At 57.8% G+C, this 12,465-nt stretch overlaps 1 protein-coding gene across 4 annotated transcripts in view; it reads left to right on the forward strand.

The window, feature by feature from the left end:
- Positions 1-12,133, forward strand: part of SAFB2 (scaffold attachment factor B2) — a 32,909-nt gene extending 20,776 nt beyond the window's left edge. For 2 of the 4 annotated variants that reach the window (XM_082734587.1, XM_082734586.1), the window contains exons 12-22: positions 716-846; positions 1,944-2,035; positions 4,540-4,676; positions 5,995-6,285; positions 7,215-7,355; positions 8,369-8,431; positions 8,562-8,604; positions 9,562-9,692; positions 11,163-11,275; positions 11,400-11,466; positions 11,745-12,133. In XM_082734587.1, coding sequence (XP_082590713.1) covers positions 716-846; positions 1,944-2,035; positions 4,540-4,676; positions 5,995-6,285; positions 7,215-7,355; positions 8,369-8,431; positions 8,562-8,604; positions 9,562-9,692; positions 11,163-11,275; positions 11,400-11,466; positions 11,745-11,895 — 1,360 coding nt within the window. In that variant the 3' untranslated portion in view covers positions 11,896-12,133. The remainder of the gene's footprint in view (positions 1-715; positions 847-1,943; positions 2,036-4,539; positions 4,677-5,994; positions 6,286-7,214; positions 7,356-8,368; positions 8,432-8,561; positions 8,605-9,561; positions 9,693-11,162; positions 11,276-11,399; positions 11,467-11,744) is intronic. The other 2 variants (XM_082734589.1, XM_082734588.1) reach the window with 1 other exon arrangement.
- The last annotated feature ends 332 nt before the right edge of the window (positions 12,134-12,465 follow it).

The following is a 12,465-nucleotide window of genomic DNA, read 5'->3' on the forward strand; positions in this document are numbered from 1 at the left end:
TTAGGGGACCCCGAGGGGCCCGTTTTTCCCGTCCTGGACCCTGGCACATGGTGGGCATTTAATAAGTGTGGAATTTAATTACCCGAGACAAACAGCGTTAGGGAACATGGGAGACCAGTGTGTGTGGCAGTGATGATTCAGTTCACTGTGTAGAATAAAGCCGGCTTCAGTGGAAACCTTACTGACAGGTTCTGTAGGAGCTGGTGCGTGCCGTGCCATTGTAGCTCCCCCAAAATGTGCAGCGGTGACCTGGTGCCGAGTGGAGGGCAGGGGGCCCGCTACTCCGTGGCGCAGGCACCTCACATCCACGTGCTCTGCTTCCGTTCTGTTCTGTGCCGTATTTGGAAAAAATGTTTACACAAACTTAAAAACTCCATCCGGAGTGAAACGCGATAAATCAGTTTTTCACAGGCATTCTTCTCTACTTGGGAGTGTCTCTCACATGTGCCCGCGTGTCTGTCCTATACAGACCAGTGCGTCGAGCAGTGTGGAAAACTGTCCACGAGCCTCCGTGCTGCCTATTTCCGCGCGTAGCCGAGAACTCCGGGGGCATGAGGGCCAGGTCCCAGGAGGGCATTAGATCATTTCCGCGGTTCCCCGGTAACCGTCCCTGTCCGCTTGCCGCCCGGTGGGTTGGTTTTGTGTGGGAGTCCGGATGACTGACCTGCAGCCAGAGTCCCAGGAACACAAGCGTGATGACCATGTTTTTAAACAGAACCGTGATTAAGAAGGAAGAGAAGATGGAGAAAAAAGAGGAAAAAAAGCCTGAAGACATTAAGAAGGAAGAAAAAGATGAGGATGAGCCGAAACCAGGGCCTACCAATCGCTCCCGCGTCACCAAATCAGGTGAGCGGAGCCTGCCGAGGTCTCCGGGGGAGGGTAGAGCCTGGCAGGAGGCGGGAGGCGCTGGCGGGAGGCGGGCGTGGGCCGAGGGAGCCACGAGGGCCTGCGCGCGGCCCGGCCGACTGCGGCTTCCGGGGACGGGCAGCCTTGAAAAGCAGCAGGGCCTGGGGGTGGCCCGGCTTGTAGGAGTCGCTGCTGACATCGCACACCTGGAGGGGTTGCGCTCTGTGATTTATGGTCACTGGCGACTTGGGGACCAAGCTTGATCTTCCCGAGTACCTTTGGCAGCTGTGGGAGGGAGAGGTGGCCCCGTTCTTGTCACAGATTTGATGCGGCTCTGCAGCTTGTTCCACGCCTGCAGACTGCCTTGAGGCGCCACAGAATGTTTTGTGTAAAAAACAAAACCCAGTTCTCCCCGCCCCGCCCCCCCATAAAACAAACAAAACTCAGCCATCTGGAGCGTTGGAATTGGGTACAGCGCGTTACAAATTGGATCTTAAGCGTTTGGGGTAATTTACTGGCAGTCTCATGAGGAACGTGTTTTTAAAATGTTCCTCAAGTATTGCAAATCTCCCCAAATCAGTAATAGTCGCCGTGGTTAGAGTCTGGTTATTGTGTCGTCGAGGGGCAGAATCCATTTGGAAGCCTTTATTGCTGTACACGAATGAAGGGAAGCCCAGCCATCTGATTCCGAGCACAAGGGCCTGAGCTCTGCAGAGCTTTCCAGAATGTGGAGGAGGATGACAAAATGGAAAGTGGTTATCCTGGAGCCGCTAGGATTGAGCGTGCGGGTGAAGCCAGCGGGTGGGTCGGGTGCGTGTGCTGCCGAACGCGCCTTGACTTCGGTTCACAGTGTACGTTGCGGGGAAACCAGAGCCGCTCCGTCCAGGTGAGCGAAGCCTGGTCAGGGCACACCAGCGGCCTCCTGTCCACGGTGCTCGCCGCAGGTCAGGACGAGCAGGGAGGGGAGATGCGGAGGCTCCGGGGTTCGCTTGAGTCACTCGAGGAAGCTGCGAGAATCCCCTGGCAGCCTGGCCACGGCCCACCGTCAGGAAGCGGGGCTGTGGGCAGGTGCACAGAGCGCTGTTTTCTCCCTGAAGGAAGCAGAGGAATGGAGCGGACGGTCGTGATGGACAAATCGAAAGGAGAGCCGGTCATTAGCGTCAAAACCACAAGCAGGTCAAAAGAGAGAGTAAGTATTGTGTGTTTCCTGCATCAGGTCCCTGCGCGTTTGTGGGTGGTTGAAGGACCGCATGGATTCAAGTTAGGAAAACCGCATCGAAGTGTTCTTTGAAGTGCTCAGAGGCACGTTCCTTCCTGTTGAGGCTGGATGTGCGCACCCAGGGTTGGGTTCTACGGCGTGTTTCAAAACTGTGCTTAGTGTTTTTCCTTTCCGTGATGTATTGACCCTTTGCTGGTTCTTTGTTGGATTATACCATCTTCTAGAAGGAAACCGGTTCACAGCCCACCATGGGGTGGGATGGGCAGGACCCAGGCTGTTCAAGTCGGAAGGTGGGCTCTGCTTTGTGGCTGACCTGTGCTGGCCAGTCCCCTTCTTCTGGGACGTTCATGGGGAAGAAAAGGGGAGTCCACTGCAAAACCGACTTCCACGTTGTCAGAGAACGGGCCTCCGTGTCGTAAGCGGCACACGGCTGGACAGACCGGTGGCTTCTCCTTTTGTTTTTTTCCCCCACCCTGGAAAATGAAACCCTCTGCTTACCACCTGAAGGTTCTGGCTAAAACGTTCCTGAGGAGAGTTGTCCTCTTAGAACAAACACAGAGCGAACGGTGTTCATCTAAGAACGCTTCATTGTGACTTCTGCAGTGAACATTTGCTTTCTTGAATACAGTCATTTCTAAAGTCATGTTTCTTATGGGCTACGTGAAAACTGTAAAAATTTAGAACTACAAAATAGAGAAATCTAAAGAAAGCCCCCCCCAAAACCCTATAAACTTATCAGCTGAAAAGCTCTGAAGTTAGAAAAAATAAATAGGAATAAAGTCTGCGAAATTAGAATCTTGAGATCACATAGGAGGTCAACGTGAGAACAGAAGCCTCTTTTCCTTTCACGTGGACTCCTCACACTTCCTTTCCAAGGGCATCACACGCGTGACACAGCATGCACACTCTATTTCCAAATAATTATGGAGTCACAGAAAGTTGCCAAAATAGTATGGAGATACATGTACCCATCACCCTGCTTCCCCCAGGGATTTCCGCTCACATAACTATAGCCCAGTTTCAAAGCCAGGGACGGTGACATTGGTCTGCGGGGTGTGCGTGCGTGGAGTGCCAGGACTTTCAGGTCCTGGTGGAGTCTCACGTGAGCACCACTGCCCTCAAGATCCAGGGCCATCCAGTCACCATAGAGCTCTCCCCGCTCGTGACCTGCCCCACCGGCCCAGCCCCAGCCCCGGGAAGTTAAGCTGTTCTCTGCCCCCATCTCTAGAATGTTGTCCTGGTGAGACTGTAGCACACAACCTCAGGGTGGTGCCCTTGGAAGCTGTCCGGGGTGTGTGTGTGTCACGTGCACGCTTTTCTGGCTGCACTGTGATCCTCTTTCCTGGTCCCTCGTTTAGGGACACTCGCTGGTGTCATAGCCCCTGTCGAGGACTGCTGTGGGGCAGCATTTGTGGGCATGGGCCATGCCGGGCTCTGGGTCTCTAGGTGCTGAGGAGCACAGATGTTCCTTGGGACGGGTGTTCTCCGAGTGCCCTTCAGAAAGGAAACAGGATGCTACGGTCCCTGGGTGTGTAGAGCGCGCCGGGCTGCGGGGACGCGGGAGGCCCACTGGGAGCCCAGGGCCCGACTGGGAGACTCCAGCGCGCCTCGCCTGGGCGCCCCCCGGCCTTTGGTTGTGTGATTAGACTCCAAACTCGGCCCTCTGTCAGGCGGAGTGTCATCTCGGTGTTTGGGTTCTGGTCTTTCTTTGTGATGAGATCGTCCCTCTGTGCTCCTCTCTTCTTTCAGCAAAATCCTCTGTTTCTAACTACGGCTTGTCTTTTTCTTGGGTTGGTCCTTAAGGTAATTAAGAAAATAACCTGAGGACGTTTTTAAAAATGTTTACCAAGCCCCTTCCCTAGAGACCGGGGGCAGGGGTGTCCCACAGGTGTCCCACGCTGTGAAAGCTTTCCGAGAGGGTGATCGTGGCCAGCTTGGGCATCCTAGCCCCTGAGAGCCTCAGAGGTGAGAGTCGGTGGGCAGTTGCCTGCCTCACCCGGGGAGGGAGCAGCACGGCGGTTGCCTGGGAGTGGTCATCGCCCAGCAGGAGGAGCTCCTCTGCACAGCAGAGCTTCGGCCTGTGGGGTTTGAAGGCCTGAGGCGGCAGGTGAGACGCGAGCGGTGAGGCCCACCGTCCAGCGGGGCGGCCAGGATACACGTGCCCGCGGCTCCGTGGGGCCTTGTTCTAGACGGTGCGGAGTCCTTGGCTCTGCTGGGCAGGGAGAGCTGCCTGTAGGTTTTGTGAGGTGTCCCCCCTCCTTGCTCTCCCGTGACCCCCATGATTGCGGTGTGAGAAGCAGTTCTCCCAAGCGAGTAGTGCCTCTGGGCTGTGGGTGAGCTGAACTGCCTCCTGGGCCTTCCTGGAAGCCATGGGGACAGAGGAATTTTAACCTACCCCAGAGAAACGCGTATCTAACTTCCACTGTGCACCGGCTGCATTTTTCTGACGAGAATGAACCAATTTCGGTAAACAGAGCTCCAAGAGTCAGGACCGCAAATCGGAAAGCAAAGAGAAGAGAGACATCTTATCATTTGATAAAATCAAAGAGCAGAGGGAGCGCGAGCGCCAGAGGCAGCGGGAACGCGAGATCCGAGAGACGGAGAGGCGGCGGTGAGTGGGGCCCGGCAGGCCGGCAGGTGGGTGGTCTCGTCCGGGGGTGCTCCGCCCTTCTCCCCAAGCCAGTGTCCTGTCTGGCCCAGGCTTGCTGGCTGCCTGCTGTTAGCCGAGGTGAAAGGCGAGGGTCAAGAGCAGTCGTGGTCAGCCTCGACATGACGTTTGTCAGAGCTGGTTTCATTCGAGACGTGACGCTTACCCGACTGAGCCGCGCAGGTGCTCGCTCTCTGCTATGTGGCGAGTGCCCTGGCCCGGGGAGCGGGCTCACCCGTGTGTGGCCTGGATGGAAGGGCCCCCGGCTTCAAGGTCTCATAGTCGTCCTGCTGCAGCCCCACATGCATAAGAGCAGGAATGCAGCCAGGGGACGTGGCATGTTTATTAGAGACGGTACGCACCGGAGCGGCATCTTTGCTCAAATGCCGTTTGTGGCCGCCTTGGTCACACATGACATTCTTTGCCACGTTTACCTCCTGTTTAGGAAGACAGTTTCTGGAAGTTGGCCTCTTCCCAGTTCTGCCTTTTTCCGTCTAAGGCCCCCTTGTCATTTTTCTTCATACCTCATTTAGCGAAACGAAAGCTTTGTGTCACGGTGTGGGCGATCTTGCTTGAGTGGAAGCGGGATGTGTAGAAACTTCTCCGGTTACACTCCGTCTGCTTTCCGACGTAGTGGGCCGCTAGCATCTCTGTTTACGCGGCCTTAGGAAGTAAAGACACCGTTGGCTCTCTTTGTTTCCCAGTGGCCCACGCTGGCCTTGGAGCTTCCCAGTCCCCGGGCTGGGTGGGCGGTGCGGCAGCAGCTCCCTTTGTAGGTGCAGAGGGGGCGTCTCCCGTGCCCGGAGCCCCGGGTGTGTGGTGGCTGATGACTGAGCCAGGCCCCATACCTCTAACCACCGTGGTGCGCCTGCAGCTTCCCGGGTCCGCTGGAAGAGGCAGGGTCCCTAGAAAGTGCCGCCTTCTGGCGGGGAAGGTGGGAAGAAAGAAGGCCCGTTTCGGGTTATGCGGACCTTGCTCCAGGGTCCCCCTGTGCCCCGCAGCCTTCTTGGCCGCGGCTACCCCCGGTTCTCTTACTTCTCTCCCCTGTAACCTGTGACTTCACTTTGTGCCTGTGAGCCAAGCCCTCCTGGCCTGTGCCCCCTGGCCTCCCTGGGCAGGAGTGACAGGCTCACTCCTGGCTTGGCTCTAGCCACAAAGGAGGGAGCATGGAGGCGGGGGTTTGCGGCCCAGGCGCACAGCTCCACGCAGTGGGGGTCGCGCCTGTCGCCGGGTCTCCGGTCACCCGGCAGGGAAGTCAGCGCAGCCCTCCATGTCCCAGCAGAGAGCGGGAGCAGCGCGAGCGGGAGCAGCGCCTGGAGGCTTTCCACGAGCGCAAGGAGAAGGCGCGGCTGCAGCGGGAGCGCCTGCAGCTCGAGTGCCAGCGGCAGCGGCTGGAGCGGGAGCGCATGGAGCGCGAGCGGCTGGAGCGCGAGCGCATGCGCGTGGAGCGGGAGCGGCGCAAGGAGCAGGAGCGCATCCACCGCGAGCGCGAGGAGCTGCGGCGCCAGCAGGAGCAGCTGCGCTACGAGCAGGAGCGGCGGCCGGTGCTGCGGAGGCCCTACGACGACGGGCGGTGAGCCTCCCCGCTTTCCCTGCGGAGCCTGGCGCCCCCGGACGCCTACGCAGGACTCTCAGCGGCCACAAGCTCCAGCTCCTGGGGCCTGGGGTCCGCGGTCCGGGGGCTGGGCAGCGGTTTCCCTGACTTGTCCCGTGGAGAATCTCGATAGTTGCCCCTTGGTGAGGTTTGCGGTGCTCGTTGAGGCCACGCCAGTCTTCACAGCGCAGTTCCCTGCGGGGCGTAACCGCCTGCCAGGTGCCCGTCGTGGGGCGGGCGAGCCTGCGGTGGGGCCCGTGGGCGCCAGGGCCGCCAGTCGGCCGGTAGAGGGAGAGCGCGGAATGACGCTGTAGAACAGGAAATTGCCTTCCCGTTCACGAAGTAGGTTTATTGGTCTTCAGCCCCTCTGAGCTGGTTAATTGACGGTCACCCGTCACCCCACCCCCCGTGAGCCCAGTGTTCTGGGGAGGATCAGGAAGAAGATAATTGGATGCCGTCCGGAGCTGTATGTAGTTCACTATCACCCCGTCTGATTCCCTTTGCTCTTGCAAAAAACTCAGAGGGAGGTTCAGGTTCCCGTAGAAGACAGGAAGGGGGAAATGTGGCAGCTCGGAATGGCGATGCAGAGGAATCAAATATTTCATTTCACTTGCATCTGGGCTCATGCGGGGATCAAGGTGTTAACAGCCTTGTGATACAATTAGCTCCCAGCAGCCCTCCTTTCAGGGCTGTCAGATGAGAATGAGGGCATGCCTCTTGGCAGTTTGGTGGATTTTAATTTATCAAATCAAAGCAATAATGGTTGAATGTTTAGAGATTAGCCCTGCAGGACATTTTAAACGATACTGGGTCTGGAGAGAGCTCCCCTCCCCACCTCTACCTCCTTCCATTTTTTCTTCATTCTTTGTCATAATTGAAACTCATGTCCTTTTAAAAATAAAAAACAGGCGAGATGATGCTTATTGGCCGGAAGGCAAGCGTGTGGCCATGGAGGACAGGTACCGTCCCGACTTCCCTCGCCCTGATCACCGCTTCCACGACTTTGACCATCGAGACCGGGGCCAGTACCAGGACCATGTGGCTGACAGGTCAGCACCATCCTCTCTTGCAGCTGTGGATGGAGCCACCTCAGCTCGACGCAGGGATAGGTCTCTGTCCTCTGACGTCTCATTTACTTGTGAGGCTCCCCGCAGCTGGCCAGCCTGCTGCACGTGGGACTTACAGGGTCACGCCTGCAGCAGGATGTGGGACTCAGGTCCCTTAGGGCATCCCCAGCTCATTTCACGCAGTGCCCTCTTCACGGATTGGTGGAGTCTGGGGGCAGTTCTGAGCCTCCACTCTCCTGGGCCCCACACTCTGGGCCTCACAGCTCCCAGGACTCTCCCGGCCACCCCTCCATTGAGGCAAGCCCCTTGGGAAGCAGGGTTTCAAGGAGGGTATGCCCAGCCCCCTTGTCTGTACGGGGAGGAAGCTGTTTAGAGAAAGAGCCTTTGCAGGCAGAGTGGCCAGAGTCCACGTCCCCAAGCCTTGCTGACCAGCACAGGCTCCTCTGCCAGCACGCCCAGCTGAGAACCGACCAGCACGCAGGAAAGTTCTTGTTGCCTGGCTGGGAGGCTTAAAGGTTTGAGAAGGTTTTTTTAGCCAGGCCCTTTTAAAGAAATAGTAATTCTTTGTGTGTGTGTGTGTGTGTGTGTGTGTGTGTGTGTCATTTTAAAAGAGAAATCTATATAGTTCATTAGAAAGGCAGCCCTCAGTTTCCTAGTTTAAGAGTTCTCTATCTGGGTTTCTCATCGTGCTCCCCTGGGCTGCATATGCCTGGGCCGTTTCACCGTTCATTAGCTCTTCAGTAAGGAAGGGAGCGCAGGGAGAGGCGGGCCGAGAAGCCACTCGTGTAATGAATGGGGGTTTGGAGATTTGGTGTGAATCATGTGTATTGGATCAAACCAGAGGTTGGGGACCCTCTAAGGCTTCTCTGGTAGACCTTGGATTTTGTCGCCAGGCCACAGATAAATGAGGCATGGGCTAGGTGGGGTGGGTTGCTGCCTCTGAGATCGCTCCAAGGGAATTCAGTTCAGTGAAATCTTTATTCCCACCTTCTTAGGCCGCAGCTTCACTCCCGTCCTCAGGGAGAAGGCTTTAGATGCAAGCCAGCTTTGTTTCACAGGCCAGTAAATTACAGTTCTTACTGGGTGGAATGGAATAAGTACCCCAATTGTGAAACTTGTGTGTGGGGCCTGCCATAGGTGGTCTGGTGCCACTGGCAGCCATTGGAACGAGGTATTTCCCTTTTGCAGGAGGGAAGGTTCAAGGTCAGTGATGGGAGAGCGAGATGGGCAAGTAAGTAAAATCCAGACCCCAAGCCTGGGGCGCACCTGCTTCTGTGCTGCGGGGGCGGGGGGTGTGGACATGTCCGTTCTGACCAGTGAGTGGAAGTATATGTGACTGATTATTTTCTGATTAGTGTGTCTGTGTGTTTCTTGAATACGTAGGGTTTGTTTTTGTTTAATTGCATTTGGTGGAATCTGCGAGTGTTTCTGGGTCGCCCACTTGTTTAGAGGGTCTTTGAGTCTCAGTACTGTGAGCTGCCCCACGATACCCCACTCAGGGGCTTACCCATGAGGTGTTTTTGCCCATGTTGGTGTGGGGGGGTCCCTGTGTCTCTGGTGCTCTGCAGAGGGCTCCTCAGAGAAGAGGGTAGTCCTCCAGGAGAAAGGGGGTGAGCGTCAGAATCATGTTCTTTCAAGCCAGCAGCGTGGTTTTTGAGGGAACGTGGGATGACTCCGTCCCGCTGCAGCGTGCTGGGTCCCGGAGCACAGGATTGGTTGGCCAGAGCAGAGTGGTTCCTGTCTGCCTTGCTGTCTCTGGTCACAGGGAGAGGCCGCTGACCACCCTGGGGGTGTGGGAGGGGCCCTCCTGTCACCAGCAGGAGGAGCTGTCCTGATTCTTCCCGGGAAGACTCTAAGGGACTCTCCGCAGAGGACCCTTCAGCGCCATAAAGTGCGGGGCTTTCCACGTGCACGGGGCTGGAGTGGCCTCTGCTGGCACTAGGCGTGGTGCCAGAGATGGGCTGTAGGGGCGCCTGATGGTTCTTACGTCGGAGGGGACTGGGAGGCAGGAAGCCCCATTCGGGTTCCCGTGGCGCTGTCAGGGTAGAAGAGCGTGTCCGGCGAGATGGGGTCAGGAGGGGCCTGGGCAGGTCCTCTCAGAGCCGCCTCCCGGCCGGCTACACCAGACGCACAGGCCTGTCTGAGAGTGACATGGCTAGAGTCGCCTTGTTCCTCTTATGCCTTCCAGCACTACTCAGATGACCGCCATGGACACGGAGGACCGCCAGAGCGCCACAGCCGGGACTCCCGGGACGGCTGGGGGGATTACGGCTCCGACAAGAGGATGAGTGAGGGCCGGGGGCCACCGCCTCCACCCAGGTTAGCAGATGGGCCGGCCGGAGGAGCCTTGCTGGTTTGCCCCCAACAGCCCTTCCCCACACGCCTCAGCCCCTAGGCACGGGAGCCCCCGCCTGCTGACGGGGACAGCCCTGGAGCCTCTCTTATACTTGCCCCGGGATCCTAGCGAATAGAGAGGCTCTGCACCCCGACCCCTGCCCCCCAGTCCCTTGTAGGCGTTTGCGGGGGGGCTGCTTGTCAGAAGGTTCTGCCTCCCTGAGGTGCGTTTTTAGGTGTGGAGCAGAGGGCAGCACTGTTTTGCTAGATCGACGTGAAGTGCTTTCCCGAGCACCCTACTTAGGACTCAGTCCTGGAACACCGCGTAGTCCGTTCTGCCTTAAGTACCAGCGGGAAGCAGGACCAGGAGAACTCTGGCAGACGAAAGGGAGCTGTGAGCGCCGTCACCCTCTGGCTGGGCGACAGCCACCTGTGCATGTGGGGCAGCCAAGCAGTCTCCCTTGAGGACAGGTGTCGGGGCTCGGATGGCCTCCTCGACTCATGTCTTAGAACATGGGTCAGCCTGGGTCTGGGCACCGCTTGTGGTGGCTGCGGCCCACACTCCGGGACCCTGTGTGGGCTCGCACTCCCTGGAGCTTCTCTTTTTCGAAACCATTTGCTTGAGCCACAGTCCTGCGCCGTAGAGGTGCCTCCTTTGAAGCCACGGCTGCTAATATGTTCAGAGCCGTACACTCGTCCCCGCCGCCCACTATAGAACGTTGTCATCACCCCCAAAGGACCCTCAGTTCACAGTCCTCCCCATTCTACCTCCCCCTGCCCCGGCTCCTGCGGATCCAGTCCGAGTCTGGATTTGCCTGCCCTGGGCATTTCGTGCGAGTTGAAATCCCATTATATGGCTCGCGTCTGTCTTCTCTCCCTGTCGTGTTGGCAGGGCTTAGCCACGCTGTCAGAGCTGGGTCAGAGCTGCGTTCCTTTCTTTGGCTCAGTAATGTGCCACGTGTGCAGAGACCATGTTTTATTTCTCTGCTCACCAGCGGGGGGACATGGGCCGTTCCACCTCGGGGCTCGCACAGAGCCGTGCTGCAGTGTGTGTTCCAGTTTTTCCGTGAACACGTTTCCCGCTCCCTTGGGCGAATGGGCAGGGATGGATGTGGCGGGTCCCACGGTCACCGTGCGCTGTCCTGTTTTACTTTCTCGAACTGGCCACACGCAAGGATCCCTGTCTACATCCTCGACAGCTCTTCCCATCTGTCCTTTGGACACAGGCCAGCCTCATGGGTGGTGCAGGGGTCTGACAGCTGACGCGCTTGCTTGTCGCAGTGGCCGAGCTGAACTCCCGTTCGTGTGTGTGCTGGCCACGTGCCTGTCTTTGGAGGCGCGTCCTCATATTCTGCCCTCTTAGGAACCCTCAGTATAGGGCAGGATCAGCGGGCCACAGCCTCACCGTAGAGGCATGCGGGGACACTTACGTATCTGTTTTCTGTTTTGACGCAGGGGTGGACGTGACTGGGCAGAGCACAGTCAGAGGCTAGAAGAGCATCCGGAGCGTGCGTGGCCGGGCTCGGTGGACGCAGGCACGGCAGGCAGGGAGCACGCGCGGTGGCAAGGTACGAGCTGAAGGAGGGGCCGCACGTTTCCAGGACACTCCAGGGCGCACTCCCTCCCGGCAGTTGCTGAGGCTTCCAGGGGCTTCTGAGAAAAGTGTGTGCAAACACTTTCCTTTCTTCCCAGGTGGTGAGAGGGGCCTCTCCGGACCCTCAGGGCCAGGACACATGGCAAATCGGGGCGGGATGTCGGGGTAAGGAGTTTTGTCCCTGCTCCTCCTTTCCTTTCCTATTTTTGCATGTTTGATCAGCTTGCTGGTTTGAGTGTTTAGACAACAAGCCCCCAGAACGGCTCTGGGCAGCCCCCACAAGTCACACTCCCCAGGCGCCCGGAATGGGGTCCGTGATGAGGACTGCTCCCACCTGGAAAAAGCCAGACGGGCTCTAAAGGCTGCAGAGCCCTCTGCTGCCCCACATAACGAGGAAAGCGTACAGCACTTCGAGGGGACAAAACGTGTGTCTCTGTTCGTAGGCGAGGCGGCTTTGCACAAGGCGGGCATTCCCAGGGCCACATGGTGCCCGGCGGCGGACTGGAAGGTGGAGGACTGGCCGGCCAGGAGCGGGGCAGCCGAGTCCCGCACCCCCACCCCCACCCGTACCCCCACTTCACCCGCCGCTACTAAGCCCCACTCACTCCGAGCGTCCAGGTAGGCAGACGTACTGTTGACTCTGCCCGAGTCACCTTGAACTTGTGGAACCTTTTAAGAAACAAAAGCAAATCCTGCCGCCATGTTGTAGCTCAATACAATGTGAATTCACTTTTTTTTTTTTTTTGAATAAACGTGTTCTCTGCCGTTTTTAAGACAAGATTTCTGTTAACGAGGCATTCCATTTTCCATTAATAAAAGTTTATGGTTCGCACTCGTGTGTGTCATGGTGACTGCGGGGCCGAGGGCAGTGCCCACCTCAGCAGCGGCCTCGTGCCTTTGGGCCCGTCTGAGTCCCCCCAACAGCCCTGGCCTCCCCCCTACCCCTGCCACAGATGAGGAACCGGGTGGATTGCAGTAGGGGCAGGGCCAGGATCCGAATTAGAAATTCTTCATGGCGGTGGGTCTACATCGTGGGGGCCTCAGACCAGTCACTTTGCTCCTCACGCTGGTGTGCCTGAGGTGAGGGGGGCTCTGATGATGGTGTGCCAGGTTTGGGGGTCTGGCTGAGGGCAGGCCCTGCTTGGTACAGGGGCTTGATCGCCC

The sequence above is a fragment of the Mustela nivalis genome (assembly GCF_964662115.1).
Source record: "Mustela nivalis genome assembly, chromosome: 1".
In the NCBI taxonomy this organism is placed as follows: domain Eukaryota; kingdom Metazoa; phylum Chordata; class Mammalia; order Carnivora; family Mustelidae; genus Mustela; species Mustela nivalis.